This window comes from Alosa sapidissima, chromosome 16 (assembly GCF_018492685.1).
Source record: "Alosa sapidissima isolate fAloSap1 chromosome 16, fAloSap1.pri, whole genome shotgun sequence".
In the NCBI taxonomy this organism is placed as follows: Eukaryota; Metazoa; Chordata; class Actinopteri; order Clupeiformes; family Clupeidae; genus Alosa; species Alosa sapidissima.
In genome coordinates, this window is record NC_055972.1 from 16,882,676 (window position 1) to 16,901,695 (window position 19,020).

Here is a 19,020-nt window from a genome sequence, read left to right on the forward strand (position 1 = left end):
TGTTTGGATACTTCCCACACACACATGCTTTTTAATCGCATAGACTACAACTAAGCTGAAATCAAAGTACATTGATTCACCTCTCACAGTCACACCCTAAACAAGCACTTCAAACAAACAAACAAGCGTCTCAGTCTCACGCATGTAGCCATAGGCAAAACTGTATCAGACGTAGTAAATCATCCATCGCACAGAATGATTTTTGTAGCACGTGCAACAGGTACAGCCCTGCCCTGGATACATCTCTCAAAGTGCGCTCTAAAACATTTGGTTTAAATGGAGATGTAGCCTAGATCATCACTGGTGCATTCATAAATCTACATTGTGACGAGTTGACACAAATGATTCACTTTGACGAATTTATGTAGGCCTAGTCTAGTCAATTACGTCGTCTCAGCCCTAGTTACTTTACTTTGAGCCATGCTCTTCCTTAGAGCGATGGTTCGGAGTAATTTCACCCTAGGGTCCTTTGCACCATGACCCCGAGCCAAACATTCTCCCAGAACCTGTTTTCCCTTGGTCGAACCCTGGTCGAGTAGCGCTGTCAGAATGAGTTTCTGCAGGCGTAATGGAACCAACTACGAATGGAATCTCGTAAATTACCCCACTAATAATGCCCTGAATGTACGAAACTTCTACAGTATGTTCTTTACTCATTACTCATAAAACGAGGCTAGGGATTGTCAAAGTTTTTTTTTTTTTTTTCCTGTCATCTACTTCCTGAATTTTTGGTCAACGATACCCGGGACACCGAACCACGGGGCACATGAAATTTGGTGGGTATGTAGCCCCACTAGACTTTTACGGAAAATTTTTGTTCCGTCCATGGGGGCCACTCCCCCCCCCCCCGTGCTGGGCCCCCCGAACCGCAAAAAAAGCAGTTTTTCCTAAATAACTACCTGAACCGTGGCACTGAGGATGAAGAATCTTTTATGGTATGTTGGTCTCAAGGGCCCACATCAACCTGGCCCATAATCACTCATTTGTGATTTGCACCCCCCGGTAAAAAAAGAAAATGCAATATTATTCTGCTTTAATTGCCCCTATCTTCAGTTAAGATGTTCAGAACTGCACCAAATTTTATGTGTATGATTGACCTGGCATTCTCTGGGGGTATGCCAAGTTTCGTAGAATTTCATCCATGGGGGTGTCTAAAAAAATTAGGTTATGTGTACATTTAGTGACTGTACACTCATTGGCCTGTAGATGGCGGTGCACACATATACACATGCACACACACACAGGCACCCACATACTATCAGTATTAATTACATATATATAATTACAAATTCAGTAGGATTAAAAGAAAGCCAAAATAAATATTCATCATCATCATCATGGCTGCATTTCCAGTATTGGCGATAAGTAGTCGTTTGTCCACTAGATGGCGCATCGTTGCAGTGAGACGTAATTTTGTTGGAAGTTAAAAGTAGGTTGGAAAAACAATGGACGCTTCCTACAAGGACTGTAGTTTACCGCAGAGAACGTCTAATAAGTATAGGACGATGTTCACATGAAGTGTAATTCCCATTTCTTCTTGAAGCCGAAATAAATCTGAGAATGTTTATCGGACATGCTTGGTTTTTACTGCAGGTACGTTAATCTTATAATATCAATAAGGACCTAGGTGTTACCTTTAGCGTTGGTTGAGTGATGGAGGCCAATTTGATTGATTGCATTTGTAGAAAACTATAAATGCGGTTATACCAAGCAAATTGATAGCAGCACTGTAATTGTATCTTTCGACTGTCATTTGTTGCACGTGCTACAAAAATCATTCTGTGCAATGGAAGATTTACCAACGTTACACCGGTCTGATACAGTTTTGCCTATACATGCGTGAGACTGAGACGCCTGTTTATTTTGTTTTAAGTGCGTGCAGGGTGTGAGAGGGGAATCGATGTGCTTTGATTCCAGCTTGGTAGTTGTAGTCTGTGAAATTAAAAAGCATGTGTGTGTGAAGTATCCAAACAATGACACCTTCATTTCATTATGGCTGCTTTAGCAACACACCTTAAGCCAAAGATTGTTAAGGCGGAGCTCCGCCTTAACAATCTTTGCTTAAGCTACTGTGTAGTGGGTCCCATTTAGAAGTGGCTACTTCATTCGCGCTTTCCTTGACTCATGGAGCTGCGTGAATTTTATTACAACTTTTCGCCACGATATGGCAGTTTAAGTCCGCTTGATACTGTAAGGCGTGAGCCATTGGTTTCCAAAGGAGATTTTATTTGTGTCGCCAGCATAGCCTATTGACAATTTATGTTGTAAATAGGTCTACCATATAAGCCTACCTGTAGCTTAGGGAAGCTAACAGCTTTCTATTAGGATCTAGTTTGTTAGTTACAGTTTTGTCATAACTCCCTGATGTATTTTTGCATTTAGAATAGCCAGAGCGTGGATATCTCAATCGGAAAATTAAACAATATCGGGTGCCTATGGACTAGGCTGGGTGAACCCAGCCTGATCTGCCCGCTATTTATTTTTTGATTTCTTAAAAGATTGAGCTTGGTCTGGTGAAAGCCAGACTAGCCATGGACCTCAGTTACACAATGCAAGGGAACATGAATCAGCCTATATTTGCACGAACAATAACGGACAACAGCTCTTCAACTTTGGCCCGTTAAAATGTGTATGAACAGTCTAGCGACGCATTTCATCAAGGCCCATTTGGACATGTCAGTTATTTGCACCACTGGTTAGATGTAAAACAGCATTTCGTTTCAGACTACTGTTACTTAATTTGTGCATTAACAATAACTCAGACTACTGTTACTTAATTTGTGCATTGACAATAAAGTACACACTCAGGCATGCCAAACAAACATACACAAAAGTTTCAAGAGTGGGGGATGGAGTAAAATATGGAGACAAATTGAAGTGTGATTTCTTTTCGCGGAACGGATGTACAGGACTGAGCGGCGGTCATATTTTGTACCGCTATGCGGTACATCTAGTTTAAATAGCACTTGCCTGATGGATGCTACTATCTGCTACTATACCGCTGCATCGACGTTACTTTCGTGATTTGGGAAAAGCCCGTAAAAGTCCTGGCAGGAAGCAATTACATCAACGTTTTTTGGTATATCCAGTTTTTAATATATTTTTTTCAGAAGTGTTTACAACTTAGTGTTAACTAATAATTGTTGCAAACTGGTACTACGAACAAAATATTAGTGCATTCCTGGATCTACATCCTTATGCATGTTTCCTGCCAGGACTTTTGCGGGCTTTTCCCAAATCACGAAATAAACTCCTGGTGTACTTACAAACTTTTCAATGCCTCGTTTTATGAGTAAAGAACATACTGTAGAAGTTTCGTACCATTCAGGGCATTATTAGTGGGGTAATTTACGAGATAAAAGTTGGTTCCATTACGCCTGCAGAAACTCATTAGTTTCTGACAGGGCTACTCGACCAGGGTTCGACCAAGGGAAAACAGGTTCTGGGAGGGTGTTTGGCTCGGGGTCATGGTGCAAAGTAACCTCTCGCCAGATGAATTTCGTTCCGCCTAGCTCCATTCATCCATCTGGGACCAATCCATTGGAGTGTTGCTTCAGAAGGCTGGGCCTAATCAAAAAATGCTTGCATATGATTGAATAAGCCACTTGTCCGTCATCTATTGACGTGCTACTTCAACCACTCACATCGAAGCCAACCCGTGACGCTGATATTAGTCTCACTGTCGCTTCTACGCTATGTCACATCTATGAAACTCCAGCCCTGCGTCCTGATTGGCTGTACCATAAAATCGGGTGCAGAAATCACTCTCAATGGAAGAGGTCCCAGATGGATGTGAGTGAAGCTAGGCGGAGCTAAGCGGAACGAAATTCATCTGGTGAGAGTCAGGTTAGGTGCAAAGGACCCTAGGGTGAAATTACTCCGAACCATCGCTTTAACATTACTTGAAACACCTTTGAAAATAGAGGATTGTTTGGGAATTAACGTTAGCTCAGATGCTTTTTGAGACTTTTTGTGGTCTTACTGTAATGCAACATTTTACAAATCACTGACAGGGCCACCAAGGACTGTGAGTGAATTGTGATCAGGTCAGGATCACGACTAATTTCAATCACCTGGGCGTGCGGGCTGGGGGTCATGGGTACGTCACTTCCTTCCCGACAAACACAAAAGAAGCTCTCCTAAATTGTTTGGTACGCAAGTTGCTTGTCGCTGGTCGGTACAAACCGCGCACTTCATGCTGGGTTTTGGTTGCGAACAACTCCCTCGCTGTGGTCTGGGTAGGTGGAATGTTTCATGTACTCCTTACACTTTTGATGTGAGTTGTTGCCACTGCCGTAGACCACGAACGTTTGTCTGACATGTAGGTAATAGCATAAAGTGAGAGTTTGTGTTTGGCCACGTAGTTTGAACACGGGGCAGGTGGTTGTAGTGTCGTAACGTTTGGCTCATCTTGCTATAGACTGTCATCTCCTCCCTACTCCTGTTTCCCTGTGACTACCAATGCGAATGCTGAACGTGGAGGTAGGCCTCTTACAATAGCAACATTGCAATAGCTATGGTCAAACACTCAACTAATGTGAGCAGACTAAGTGAGCTATACGGGCCAAACAACAGCATGCAGCGTCTGTAATTTTCGCTCCCTTGTTTTTATAGCTGACACACTTCCCTCCTCTGCTCCTGTTCCCCTGGGCTAGCTCGCATTGTGGAAAAGGCCGAGGTAGGCATTGGTTATTGTTCTAACAGTGTAACGGTCCTATTTTAAATATGTATCTGGTACAATGTTTTCTTTTTTTTACATGTCGCTTGACTTATGAACAATTAAACTTCATAAAAACTGTTGTGTATTGTTATGAAATGCGACATAACCATGGACCAGGGTGTTAAACGTTTCTCTCTGTTGTAGATCACAGCTGGCTGTCTATCACAGTTTGACCACTGTTTTCCCCCATTAGAGTTTCTTTTGGTATTAGTCAGTGTTAAACTAACAGCACGTCAAAGTTGGATGTACGGTATGCTTGTTTGTGTTGGTTTATTTTCTTTGTGTTGTATGCTTGTCTGAGTGTGATACACTGGTGCATTTACACTGTTTGCCAGGGTCTGTTACACGACCAGGTGTAGTGCTGTTGCCATCCCTGAGCTCATATTAGCAGCCAGTTAGCGATTTCAGACTGTTACTCCGAGGCTATTGAGACTTATCCCTCCCCCCGGCAGTATTAGTTTTTAATGGGTTCTTGTAACCCCTGACTTAGCTTATCCACACGGGAGACTGTTACTCCTGGGGCATAGGGGTCTATCTATGCCCCAGGTGGTATTAGTTCATATTGAGTTCTTTGTGACTCCCAACCTAGTTTCTCCACACAGTAGACTGTTACTCTTGGGCCATAGGGGTCTATGTCCCAGGTAGTATTAGTTCATTATAGCTTCTGCTATTCATTGTAGCTGTATCGGTAGCACTCCACTGGCGCTGAATAGCGTGTTTGTCTTGTTTTTGTTTTGTCTTGTATTGTTTCCTTTATTGAATGCCCCCTCCTTCCCCCTGTTTGCTAGTATGGCCTGCTAGGTCTATTAGGTAACACAGTTAAGGTACTCTAGGACTGCCGCCTTCCCCTAGTTTGCGGTGAGGGCACATTCTAGTGGTTGAGCGTGTACTGAACACCTATTTATACTCGTGTGGGTTGTATTTAGAAAGCTTGAGTGTTACACTTGTGTTTGTGTGTGTGTATGGCCATAGATCACTTTTGGGGCTGGGCAGCCATCCGAGGGTTACTGTGTTAATTCAGGCCGTGTAGCAGCCACCAATCCACTGGGCATTTAATCTATGGTTATGTGTTACATTTTGTTTTCTTTGATTATTTTGTGTTGTGTATTGTGATTTTGTTTTTATCGGATTTACCTACTGTACGCCCCTGCCATCCGTTTTAAACAAAGAAAAGAAATAATAAATATAACATTGTTTATACTACTGCCTCTGTCCTCATCCATTTAGTTGGATAAACCTGAGGGCCCTGTCACAGAATCAACAGCAGAAAAACCTATTTAGCAAGCAGAAATGTCCCAGCCTGTTTAGGGTACTTCATAGACAGGTTATCGTTCAGGACTAACTCACTTAGCTCCTGTATATGGTCAGAAAAGAAGATGACTGTCGAAAGATACAATTACAGCGGTGATATCAATTTGCTTGGTAACGCATTTATGATTTTCTACAAATACACTGGTCAATAATCAAATTGGCCTCCATCACTCAACCAATGCTAACGGTAGGCCTAACATTATTTTACCTAGGTCGTAAGTATCAACTTGTATGAGATGAACATACCTGCAGTTAAACATTCTCAGATTTATTTCGGCTTCAAGAAGAAATGGGACTTACATTTCATGTGAACATCATCCTACCCTAGGATGCCCACCTGCAGTTGGTGCAGAACGCTGCTGCCCGGCTTTTAACAAGCAACAAGAGGCAGGGAACACATCACCCCTGTCCTCTCCTCTCTGCACTGGCTCCCTATTTGTTTTAGAATCCAGTTTAAAATGCTCCTTCTAGTTTTTAAGTCCCTCCATGGCCAGGCCCCTATATACATCTCAGACATGCTACAGCATTGCTCTGCATCCAGGCCCCTCAGGTCTACTGACAATTGATCTTCTCCATGTTGGCCGGTCCCGCCTGAAGCAAAAAGGGGATCGTGCTTCTGACATTGCAGCTCCATGCCTCTGGAACGGTTTACCTCCCGATATCAGATCTGCTCCCACGACTGCTGCTTTTACATCTAGACTTAAAACCTACCTATATACATTGGCCTTTGCCTCTTAGATCTTCATTTCTTTTATCTTGCTTTTATTGTACTTTATATACTTTTAGCCTTTGCCCCTTAGTTTTTAGCTTCTTCTTACAGGGGTCCCCAACCTTTTATGTACCATGGACCGTTTGATTCCCATTTTTTTTTCACGGACCGGGGGTTCGGGGGTTCCATGTTCCGTGTTGTGCATGCATTACTTGAAAAGAACTAGCTCCAGTTATGTATGAACAGTGAAGGTAACGAACTCTTAAAAATGTGAAAAACGTGAACTTGAAGAAGTGAAAATTGAACAATATGAACTATGAAAATTGAACAACTTGAAGCTACATCTATCATGTGTGAACATGCTTAACAAAATATGGTAACAAAACATAGGAACTAAACGTGCATTACGAATATAATCAGCAAAGATTGTCAGTGGGAGCCCTGTGCTTGTTTCCCTGCAACAAGAAGGTTCCATCTGGGGGTGATGGAAGACAGTGACACCAGAGACGGTTGATAAAGTTAACTATAGAATCTTTGGTGACACCCTCAGTGTGTTTGAAATGTCCAGTCGATTGCGCAATTTGGTCTTAGTTGCAGTCATTGCCGAAAACCTGGCCTCGCATATAGGCTACGTGGTGGGAAATGGTAGCAACGTTTTCAGCGCTTTTACTGCGGGATCTCGGGATATTCTGCTTTGGTTTTCATCCAAAAACCCGCCAGAGAGGTTTCCTCATAGCCTACACACTCTTAAGACCACCGTCATTTGCAATTTCGATCAACTGCTCTTCCTCCTGCGCTGACAAGTTAGGACTATTCGGGATATTGACAAATGGGTTGCGGACCCACTCATTGGTTTGCCGTGGATCTTTGGAGGATGGGAAGTAACGCTCAAACTCATTTGAAAGCGCAATAGATAGATAGATAGATAGATACTTTATTGATCCCCATGGGGAAATTCAAGAAACAAGCAACAAGGTGATCGTGCACGAGCTGCGAGAGAAATGGCCCTGCCTCAGTCTCTCCCAAAACTACTGTTTGGAACATATACACCTCGATCCACTCGTCGTACCCACAAATCAAGCTTGGACTTTATCTGCCAGTTTAAAGGAGAATTCCGGTGTGGTATTGACCTAAAGTATGTTGAAACATGATACCGAGTGTGAACATACGTCTCATAGCCCATCACGGCTTGTCCCCTGCACTCAAAAATCTGGCGCTAGTTAGCGATGCTACCAACAGCTTTTTCAATGGTGGTGCTTCGGCATCGGGCTAGCCATGCAAATAAATCACTGTTTTACACCATTTTGAAGCTCAGTGTATCTCCACACTTCATTGGTAGACTTCCGAGGGCCATGACATTTAAAACGAGACATTGAGAACTTTGAAAAAGTACTGGTAGTTTACTTACAAGACGATTTATGCAGACAGTATCTTCACGAAGTTTAGCGTTTGCAGCCATCTTGAATTTAGTCACGATATGTAGTAAAAGTGTTTGAGTCGTGACTCACTCGGATCTTTCACCCGTGTCTTTAAATTAACCCATGAGTCGCAAGTCTCTAGTATCATTAACTCGGATCAGTTGAGTCCTACTACAATTCAATCTAAAACGATAAACTGCGCCACACACAAAACTCTTGCAACATTAGCTAGCCTCTTAGCCCTAGCCATCATAGCTGCCAAAAATGTAACAATTTCGTAGGCAACCACAACTCCACAAATCAACTCAAGCAACTGAGTGAGCAGGCAGTCCGAGATAACTGGTTAACTTCCCGCAGAGCCGGAAACATTGCAGACTCGCAGACCATGGGACTCAGATTGGAGCGGCTGAGTAGCAATCCGGGTTAGTCGGATCAGCCGGCCGGTTAAGCTACGTTGAGTACGAGTCAGTCGAATCAGCCGGCTACGTTGTCATGAGTGGATCTGCGAGAGCGAGTAGCTCCTCCTCGAGGTGAAAAGCAATTCCACAACAAAAGCTATTCTTTCACTTCTGAAATAACATTCAATGTTCTGCATGTAGCCTAGACATAATTAGATTTGGTGTATAGATGTAGCATATTAAAATGCAATTAGGTCGTGCAGACAGTCCGAACTGCACGCTCATGGAGCTGCTTGAGTATCTACCCAGGTCAGTTGAATCAGCCGGGCAGGCCGGTTACGTTGTTTTATGAGTGCGAGTCAGCCGAATCAGCCGGCTACGTTGTCATGAGTGGATCTTTAGAGCAGCGAGTAACTCCTCGTCAAGGTGAAAAACAAATCCACAACAAAAGCCATGCTTTCACTTCTGAAATAACATATATTCTTCACGCATAGCCTACTATAAAATGCAATTAGGTCGCAAAGACAGTCCGAAACATTGCAAGCTCTGTATGGAGTTGCTTGAGTAGGCTAGCCTACCTGAGTCAGTCGGATCAGCTGGGCGGGCCGGTTACGTTATGTTGTTATGACTGCGAGTCAGCCGAATCAGCCGGCTACGTTGTCATGAGTGGATCTTTAGAGGAGCGAGTAACTCCTCATCAACGTGAAAAGCAAATCCACAACAAAAGCCATGCTTTCAATTCTGAAATAACATATGTTCTGCAAGCATAGCCTACTTTAAAATGCAATTAGGTCGCGAAGACAGTCCAAAACAATAGCAAGCTCTGTATGGAGAGTATACTACCTGGGTCAGTCGGATCAGCCAGGCGGGCCGGTTACGTTGTTGTTATGAGTGCGAGTCAGCCGAATCAGCCGGCTACGTTGTCATGAGTGGATCTTTAGAGGAGCGAGTAAATCCTCGTCAAGGTTAAAAGAAAATCCACAACAAAAGCCATGCTTTCACTTCTGAAATAACATATATTTATAACATATATGTACTTTAAAAAGCAATTAGGTCGCGAAGACAGTCCGAAACATTGCAAGCTCTGTATGGAGTTGCTTGAGAAGGCTAGCCTACCTGGGTCATTTGGATCAGCCGGGCGGACCGGTTACGTTATGTTGTTATGAGTGCGAGTCAGTCGAATCAGCCGGCTACATTGTCATGATAATAGGCCTAATGAGAATAGTAGTAGTAGTAGTATAATAACAATAATAATAATTTATTGACTGCAGGGCATTTCTACGTTCCTGTTTCTATGTCTACATTGAAAGTCAATTGCTTAGGCTAGGTTAAGACAATAAATAAACAGTCTGGCTCAAACTGCTTTCTTTCCCGTGAGTGGGTGGAGGTTTTGATGCTATTATATTAGGCTATTTTATATTATATTATATTATATTATATTAGGCTACCTAACAGTATAACTATGATTATTATTAGTATATAGTAGTGGTAATAAACATTGTAGCAGAGTAGCATTAGACATAGGCAAACTTTTCTATTGTTAACAAAACAACAACAAATAATATATTATTATAATATAGGCTACCCTCTCTGTCAATAAGATCAACGTTTCTGAACATGAGCACCAAAAAGATGAACAATGTGTGGATGCACTGACCAGGAGAGCAAAACTCTAAAGGCTAAATGCAAGTACTGCAAAAACCTGGTTTCAAATCATGGAGGATCCACATCCAACATGAGAAGGCACTTAACGAAATGAAGCACCCCACTGCACTGCTTGAACGTAGGACTGAATTTCTTTGCGATTTAGCAATACTGACTCAAGTGACTCATTCAACCCGGATCAGTTTAGTGAGTGACTCAGAATAACCCGGATCCTTAAAAGGAATCGAGTTTGACAGGCCTAATATGTAGAGCCATGAGTAAGAATGAACAGGTATGATAAGGGATCAGATTCCAAAAATAATTCAGTGGAAATGCATGGATTCCAGTTTCTTCCAGTAGCAGCAACTGGAATCCATGCATTTCCACATAATTATTTTTGGAATCTGATCCTTTATCATACCTGTTCATTCTTACTCGTCGCAGGTAAGCGACGTACACAGGTAAGCGACACCCAGCCCTCATCACTAAAATATGCAGCTAACGGTGACTTTTTTTCTGTAAGAAATCTCTGCAGCGGCTCTCGCAACTCAAACACCCTGGCCAGTGACCTGCATCCAACCAACTTGGATAGCGTACCACGGTGACCCATTCACCCTCTCTAACAACTGTGCCTCAATATCCTCTGACATATCATCAATTCGCCTATGGACAGTGCTTGCAGATACCTGAGCTATTTTTTTAGCTGCAGCCTCCCCAAGGAGTTCATTGCACATGCCTTTACCAGCAGGCTGAATTAACTCTTCCCCAATAGTAAAGGGCTTTTTAGATTTAGCAATCCAAATAGCCACTATGAGGCTTTTAGCGCAGCCACGTTCACCGATGTGGTTGCTTTACGCACTAGTTTTTTGTCCTTCTTGCTCGCGTTTCTTACGCTCGAAGAACTCAAGGAGTTTGTCTTTAAGTGTAGGATGCTTGGACTCTAGTTGTCGAATTAGCTTTGATGGTTTCATTGCTTCGTTTGACAACTTATCGCCAAATACCACACATAAAGGACTTTGTGCATGCGAGTCACCGGTCTCTGCGAAACCATATTTTAAATACGACTCGTCATATTTCGTATTGAATGAGCCCTTCTTTTTCTTTGAGGTATCTGGCTCACCATCGTCAGTGGGTATTATTGCGAATGTGACATTATTGCGAATTAAATTGAGTTTATTTAGTTTGCATGCATTTTTTTTAAACTGTTGTCGTAGGCTACGGCCCTGTTAGGAATGTCCCGGGCCACGACCCGGTGGTTGGGGACCGCTGCTTTGACACTGTTTTAATTACTTTATGTATCTAAATTGCTCTTAGCTCACTTTATGTATCTTATTAATCAATGCTGTCAGTGTTGCAACTGTACACTGCGTGCAGATGTTTTTCTTTTTTGTCTATTGGAATGCCAGTGTTGCAACTGTACACTGCGTGCTTTTATTTATTTATCTATTTTCATTCTAGCTAGTCACTGTACAGCACTTTGGTCAGTTTTGCACTGCTTTAAATGTGCTTTATAAATAAAACTTACTTACTTACTTACTTATTTATTTACTTACTTATTAGACGTTATCTGCGGTAAACTACAGTGTTGTCCTGAAGCTTCTTTCCAACCCACTTTAGATTAACTTCCAACAAAATTACGTCTCCATCTGGTGGACAAACGACTACGTAACGCCAATACTGGAAATGCTGCCAAATGATGATGAATATTTGGTTTTCCTTTAATCCTACTGAATTTGTAATTATGTATCGGCCATTCTAATTGCCGATACCGATAGTATGTGCGTGCCTGTGTGTGCGTGTGTATGTATGGAGTGTACAGTCACTAAATGTACACATAACTTCATTTTTTTAGACCCCCCCATGGATGAAATTCTACGAAACTTGGCATACCCCCAGAGTCAGGTTAATCATACACATACAATTTGGTGCAGTTTTGAACATCTTAACTAAAGAGAGGGGCGATTAAAGCAGAATGATATTGCATTTTATTTGTTTACCGGGGGGGGTGCAAATCACAAATGAGTGATTATGGGCTAGGTTGATGTGGGCCCTTGAGACCAACATACCATAAAAATGTCTTCATCCTCGGTGCCACGGTTCAGGTAGTTATTTAGGAAAAACTGAAATTTTTGGGTTTCGGGGGCCCAGCGTGGGGGGGGGGGGGGTGGCCCCCGGGGACCAAACCAAATTTGGGGGCTACATACCAACACCAAATTTCATGTGCCCCGGTGTTTCGGTGTCCCGGGTATCGTTGACCAAAGATTCAGGAAGTAGATGACAAAAATAAATAAATAAATAAAACTAAAAACTTTGACAATCTATATGACCGCTTCGCTAGCGGCGGTCATAATAAATGGCAAGGGACCTTACCAAACGTTAACGTTAAAAAATATAACAGTTTTATAACTGTTATAACTTTGTCTGAATAAACAAGTGGATACTGCGTGGATGCTGAAAACTTTCATTTTTGAGTACCCCTGGCTACAGTGTGCAGATAGGTGCTGGGAGGAGCTCAGTTCTTGGGGGACATTTCCTAGGGTTAAAAAGGGGCGTTGTTTTCGGGAATAGGAAGGCAACTACATCAACAAACGCGAGATGGAGGGTAAAATCGTGTTTATTCTTAGAAAGCTAACATTAGTAACATTAAGATTACATTTTAATGTGCATGAGTAAGGCTAAATGTATGAAAAACGCGATTTAGTGTTGTGATATTAGCGTGGACTATGTGTTGTGGTAGCCTCAGCCTGGTTGCAAGTTATTTTCTCTGTTACGAAATCACTAAATAAATAAATAAATGTATGCTATCAGTTTCAATCAGATTAGCACAGATCTAGGATTTCCATGTTTTATTTGACAATGATTCCATTTGTTTCTTACTACATGGAACCGGCACGGCGCGCGTTGCAGAGTCGAACCCAAATTCATCTTCAGCTTCAAGCAACGCAGGACCGCTAGTTCAAGTGACATTTCAAAAGGACCCGAACCGAAAAAAGAAATATCTGGAGTCCGAACCCAAAGCACTTGGGGTGTGTAGTTTCAGTTAATGTGTGTAGAATAGCTACTAAGCACAAATGCCTTAGGTCATAAAAGTCATATAATTCCCATTGGGGCTTAATTAAAGCGCGCGTGTCTGTCCAGTGCACTCAGATTGTACTCGCATTCTTCCTGGTGAACGCCGGTCTCCTCAATGGGTCACTCGGGTGGAGTACTGTGGAAATCATAAATGGAATTTTTGTAAGTTTATGTGGGATGACATAAGCCTGCCTGTAGCATTAGAATATTATTTGTAAAATAAGACTGAACAGTAACACAATTTCTCCTTGTAGCCTATTATTGCTGGAAGTGTGGCCATTGCAGCACAGAATCTTTCCCTACGCACAGTAAGTTTTGGCGGAACCTATTTGCATAGCATCACTAGAAAACAAAACCCCTTAATCTCAGCCCTTATAAATGCCATACTTTTGACCTTGAAACCCTTCTATAATTAATCATAGTTTTTAAATGTGCATAGATTAAGGTTGATTAAAGAGAAAAACCTACTGAATCCCTGAACCAACACCTTAAAATAAAATAAAATTGTCCTTAATTGCCTCCTTAAGGGGGTTCACACTCACATCTTAAAAAGACATTTCAATGTAAAAGGCCACCTTATATAAATGAAATGGTTTTGGTATGTTTTCAGGGGTAATTTAAGGTAAATTTGGGTACATCATGTTTCATAGTGCATGCATAGCTCACTGCAATAAGTAACAGTGTAAAGGTTATTTTCACTCTTATTTCTATCCAGTTTAGGGCCTGTTTGGGACTCCAGGTTTTCACCAGCATAATCTGTGGAGTCACCCTCCTGTGTATGCTTGGCATGTTAGAAGACATGCATCATCATGATCCTTGCCGTTATTGGACATATGATGAGGTTAACGGAACTGTCTACGAAGCATGTACAATGTTGTTGGTGAGCAAAATAAATGCGTGTGTTTAGAGAGAGCTTCTCCTACAAAGATTAATGGACTCACATCTGGAAATATATATATATATAAAACAATATTTAGGCTACTTCATATTCAGTTTCCAGTTCAGCTGTCAGCATGTTTGCAGGACTGCTGTTGCCCAACACAGTGTTTCCATTCCATTCTTCAACCACTGACAAAAATGTAGCCAACCCTTTGAGAAAATGTAGGCCTACTTGTGTCATCATTAAACTGGCCTATTTCAGTCATTTTTCAATTGACCATCACAGAATTAACAGTTCATCTACTTCACATTAAATAATGCTGCATATGCATTATAAAAAATAATTGAAAATGCTCAAAGATATTCCAAGGAAACGCAAAACTGTAGTGAGGGGGAAAAGAATGTCTAAAGTTTGCAGAAAGTAAAACCTTTAATTAGTTAAACCATTCATTTATTCTCTTTTTTTTGTTCCACTCTGACAGCAAGTTGAGGACCATTATTCCGCTGGGACCAAAGTGGTCTTGGCCACAATTCTCGGCATCTCTATCACCCTGGCGGCCTACTGCTGCAAAGTCATCCAGTGCTGTTCTCCAGCCGGTTTTATGGTGAGTCCTTATACACAAACACGCTGACCTTACATGGTTCCAAGAGTGTCATGAGAGTACATATTGTGAATGTGGATAATACAGTGGGATTTTTGGGGGGTTAAAAGTTGCAATTGGTGAATAAACTCTTTTGGGAGGTGAATAAACTCTATAAGAGATGAATAACTATTTCTGAAATGGGTAGATAAACTGTGTTTAGGCTACTTGCTTTTAGCCTCCACTACACTCTTGGTACAGGTGGTTGAGGTGACATGTTTGCAGTGCTGTCTCCAGTGTTGATGACGTGTCTTTCACTAGTTCGCCCATTGGATTGCTTGTGTAGAGTGTAGACTAGAGAATAGCAAGTTTGAACTGGTAACTGGCCATGGTCCTGGTAGGCACATGCGAGTGATGTCCGCTAACACCCCATATGGAGGAGCAGGGGAGGTGGGAGGCTTTGCAACTCCAGCATGACCTAAAGGGCAGTAAGGAGGGTTTTACTCTACGACTGGAAATAGGGTGAGTGATGGCTGTCAATCAACCACTATGGGCTCCTCTCGAACTTTGTTTAGAAAACATCATTTATTGATTACGTGTCTTTTGTCCTATGGAGATGCCTTGAGGAAGGTGCGTTATGAAAGGGCCTTACAAAGGTATCCCCTTTGTTTTCGTTGCTTCAGTTAGGCCTATCTGTAGTCCCTTTGTTGCCGTTGCTTCAGTTAGGCCTATCTGTAATCTCCCCCCCCCCGAGTGTAACGCTGTAGCTGCCTTGCTACTTCAGCTGTTGGTGGCAACAACTTGGTAAAACCGATTGTTTTCGGGGTGTTTTTGTACCGACACTCAGTGACCTCTAGGAATGGAGATGTGAAAAATCACTGGATTTCTCCTTTAAGTCTGACAACCATTTTACAACCGTTTTCAATTAAGTGATATATCTTAAAAAAAATTTATCAGCTTCAGTGGCTTCTGTGTTTGCTCTGTTCCAGCCTGTGATCACTGTGAACGCACCTCCGGCCCCCGAAGTGAGAAGAGAAGACAGAGAGGAAGAGAGCCCAAGCGACGGATAAGACTGTTGCCAAGGATACATCGATTTCTATCCACTAGCCTACGCTTCATTTTACATTTTCACATTTATTTTTATACTTTATACTTACCTTGTTTCCCCAAAAGGAAAATTAATTAATAATATTCTTGAGAGTGACTTTCTCTCACTGACTTCACTTAAGCTGATGAAATATAAACTACAAAATACAAAATTATGTTCAAAAAAAGTTCTATGGAACTTTACATTGTTGTGAAACACAAGATTTTTATTGTTTTTTCATTTTCATCCATTTTCAATTGGAGTAGGCCTAGGCCTATTGCAAATTCTGATAATACTCCGATTGGTGCTTTACTCCGATTGTTCTGCACATGTAACCACACTGTGTGTAATCATATCAAAATATATGTTTTGTTCTTTTTTAACAAATAAATCAAATCAACTTATAACTTCTCTGCTTTGACGTGGATTAGGCCAGAGACTTTCTAATGTGGAGACACAGCACTCAAAAAATACTCCATAGAAATGCATGGGGCTAGTTTGTCAGTCTATATGGCCGTTGTCTACACATATCCCACCCCTTTCTCGGCAAAACGTCGACATGTGAATACGTTGAGCCAATCATGTGGTGTGATGTGAATACATTGAGGCAATCATATGGTGTGTTGTGAAGACATCGTGCCAATCATGTGTTGTGATCTCGCCGCTGGAGCAAGATTGGTGTCGTGAAGTCTTGCGCACGCGCATTTCTGCCGAAATGGATGCCCGACAAGTGCCCAAAAAGCTTTGGCAAATGGCCGCCGAGTGGAGGGACTTGCCTAAAAGGACTTTGATTAGGCCTACTAAATGTTGTAGTGACCCTGTGTTTAGGAGAATTCTGAAACCCTCAGAATAGCAGTAGGCTGTACGAGTGTGCCTGCAAACTCCATGGCACAGCAGGGGCAGTCTCCCCAAATGCCACCACACACCCACAGTGGCAGTAGCAGTGGGTGCCTCACCTGACACAGATGATCAAATGAACAAATGATCACAGATGCTCAAATACACAAATAAACAATTATCATTTCAAAAGTAGACATGTGTGCTGTAGGCTAACATTTGAATCAATTACAATTGATCTAGGACAGGTCATTCCTTTGGAAGGTGAATTGGTTTGAACCCAATCGAAAACTTGCATATAAATAAACAATTCGGCAGAAAATAATCATGTCTTTCTTTGTCTGCCTGGAGGGAGTTTAATTTAAAGGAATTATCCGGAGTAAAATGCACTTTAGATCAATTTACGGATGATTGGGAGTACATACGTTGAGTTGACATCAAAATCATGTCATTCGGATGTGTTTTGAGAAAGTTCGATTTTACCGTTTTTAGTCAAAACTTGTTAGCGTGGAAGTGAGAATGACATTATTTCGCCGCTACAAAACGCTATTTTTATACCTCTTCTAGAAAGAAATACTGGACTATGTTTTTTTTTTTTTTTTTTAAACGGCGACGAAATTGTGAATTTCCAGAGCGTGTTAATCGACTCCTACGGACTTTCCTCTAAAGATGGCTCTATCAGACCACATGAAGACCTCGGGATACTTCGGTTTGGCTTTAGGGACCCTCTACTCACTACCAGTAACTTCTATACTCTTTGCTGAAGTTCGCCTTCAAAAAAGCTGCCATCTTTGACATCCGGTATCTGGCGATTTTTCCTATGGGAAAATAACATGGGGATTTTGAATAATCGCACCTGTTAAAGTCTCGTGGGGATGAAAAAGTCTGAAATGCAGACGTTTTCCTGAACACACTTTTGTCCTCTGCCATCGAGTACGGTGTTCATTTTAGGACATCCTCAGACTCAGGTGTCAGACTCAGAAAAACATCTGTCATCTTCAGACAAAACTGCCTCAGCGTCAGAAAAACCTCTGTCATCTTCAGACAAAACTGCCTCAGCGTCAGAAAAACCAGACTCAGGTGTCAGACTCAGAAAAACATCTGTCATCTTCAGGCAAAACTGCCTCAGCTTCAGAAAAACCTCTGTCATCTTCAGACAAAACTGCCTCAGCGTCAGAAAACCCTCTGTCATCCTCAGATAAAACTGCTTCAAACCAAACGGCCTAAGAAAAACATCTCAAAGGACTCAGGTCTCAGAAAAAACGCTGTCGGAAAAAGTGGAGTCAGGTCTCAGAAAAAACGCTGTCGGAAAAAGTGGAGTCAGGTCTCAGAAAAAACGCAGTCAGAAAAAACAGAGTCAGACGAACAAGTCTCGGATAAAAAGTTATCAGAGTCAGGTATCAGACATCAGATGAAAATGAGTCGGGTCTCAGGAAAACAGCTGTCCGAAAAAGTGGAGTCAGACGAAAACGTCTCAAATGAAAAGTTATCAGAAGCTGAAAAATATCACGCATCATAGCGAAATGATACGTCATCAAAATGCGACCGCCATACAACGTAGCCTCATGCTTACTAGCCAGCGCCAATAAATAGAAATGATGTCAATGAATCACAAACGCGACAGGTTTAGTTAACATGTGTTTACTACACAACCAGATGGGAAAACACACAGCCCCGAGTGGAACATCCGGGTCACAGGGTTAACCAATTAACCAATAACACTCCTGGCGCTACCCTCTTTTCCTTCAAAACAAATAAACACCAATAAGCAGCATGGCAAATGACATACAGCATATACAAAACAATGCACACAAGCCATACACACGACTGAATAGGAAGACAAAAGGGAACCCAGAGACACCCAGAACACGTCTCAATACATTTCAAACCCCTCCAGTCTTCGTGGCAGATGTCGCTGACGCCCAGAACGTCTAGGCCCAGCGCCCGGGATAAGTGCAGTCTCATCTGACTCCACAGGAGGTGATGCCACAACAAACCGGTCCATGTCATCACGAGGGGGACACGGCATAGGAAGAGACTCCGACATGGCCGGAGGAGGCTCCGATATGGCTGGAGGAATGTCAGGGCCCTGCGGATGCGTTACCTCCAGGTCGTCATCTGACACAGGGTAATCAGGAACCATCCCCGCAGATGTCTGGGAACTCCCCACCATGTAGCAATCGGCCAATCTGACTCTGTAGGAGGTCCGACGGAGCTGAGATCCGGTGAACTTCCGTATATTGCACCAAGCACCTTCGACACTAAGGACCAGGTATCTGTCACGGGCCTTTGACTTGTTACGGTCCCCATAGAGATACACAAGATCCCCGGGATGAATGGAGACAGGCACGGAAGTGCGGCCAG

General features: G+C 42.3%; 1 protein-coding gene across 5 annotated transcripts; it reads left to right on the forward strand.

The window, feature by feature from the left end:
• Positions 1 to 4,087: 4,087 nt before the first annotated feature.
• LOC121685638 lies at positions 4,088 to 16,230 on the forward strand. Of its 5 annotated transcripts, XM_042066257.1 has the most exons (10): positions 4,088 to 4,238; positions 4,421 to 4,482; positions 4,615 to 4,678; positions 13,108 to 13,226; positions 13,339 to 13,434; positions 13,527 to 13,580; positions 13,988 to 14,152; positions 14,634 to 14,756; positions 15,722 to 15,816; positions 15,866 to 16,230. In XM_042066257.1, the coding sequence occupies exons 2-9, from the start codon at positions 4,462 to 4,464 to the stop codon at positions 15,800 to 15,802; spliced, it is 723 nt and encodes a 240-aa protein (XP_041922191.1). In that variant the 5' UTR covers positions 4,088 to 4,238; positions 4,421 to 4,461; the 3' UTR covers positions 15,803 to 15,816; positions 15,866 to 16,230. The 5 variants fall into 5 exon arrangements, with proteins under 5 accessions (XP_041922191.1, XP_041922190.1, XP_041922194.1 ...); XM_042066256.1 differs by having other exon boundaries at positions 15,722 to 16,230; XM_042066258.1 differs by lacking the exon at positions 4,088 to 4,238 and adding an exon at positions 4,304 to 4,321 and having other exon boundaries at positions 15,722 to 16,230.
• The last annotated feature ends 2,790 nt before the right edge of the window (positions 16,231 to 19,020 follow it).

Excerpts from the sequence above, each read along its gene's own strand:
- LOC121685638 (XM_042066256.1), top strand. The coding sequence starts at position 4,462 with ATGCGAATGCTGAACGTGGAG. Across the intron at positions 13,581-13,987 it reads AGAATCTTTCCCTACGCACA|TTTAGGGCCTGTTTGGGACT; the intron begins GTAAGTTTTGGC and ends ATTTCTATCCAG. Across the intron at positions 14,757-15,721 it reads GTTCTCCAGCCGGTTTTATG|CCTGTGATCACTGTGAACGC; the intron begins GTGAGTCCTTAT and ends GCTCTGTTCCAG.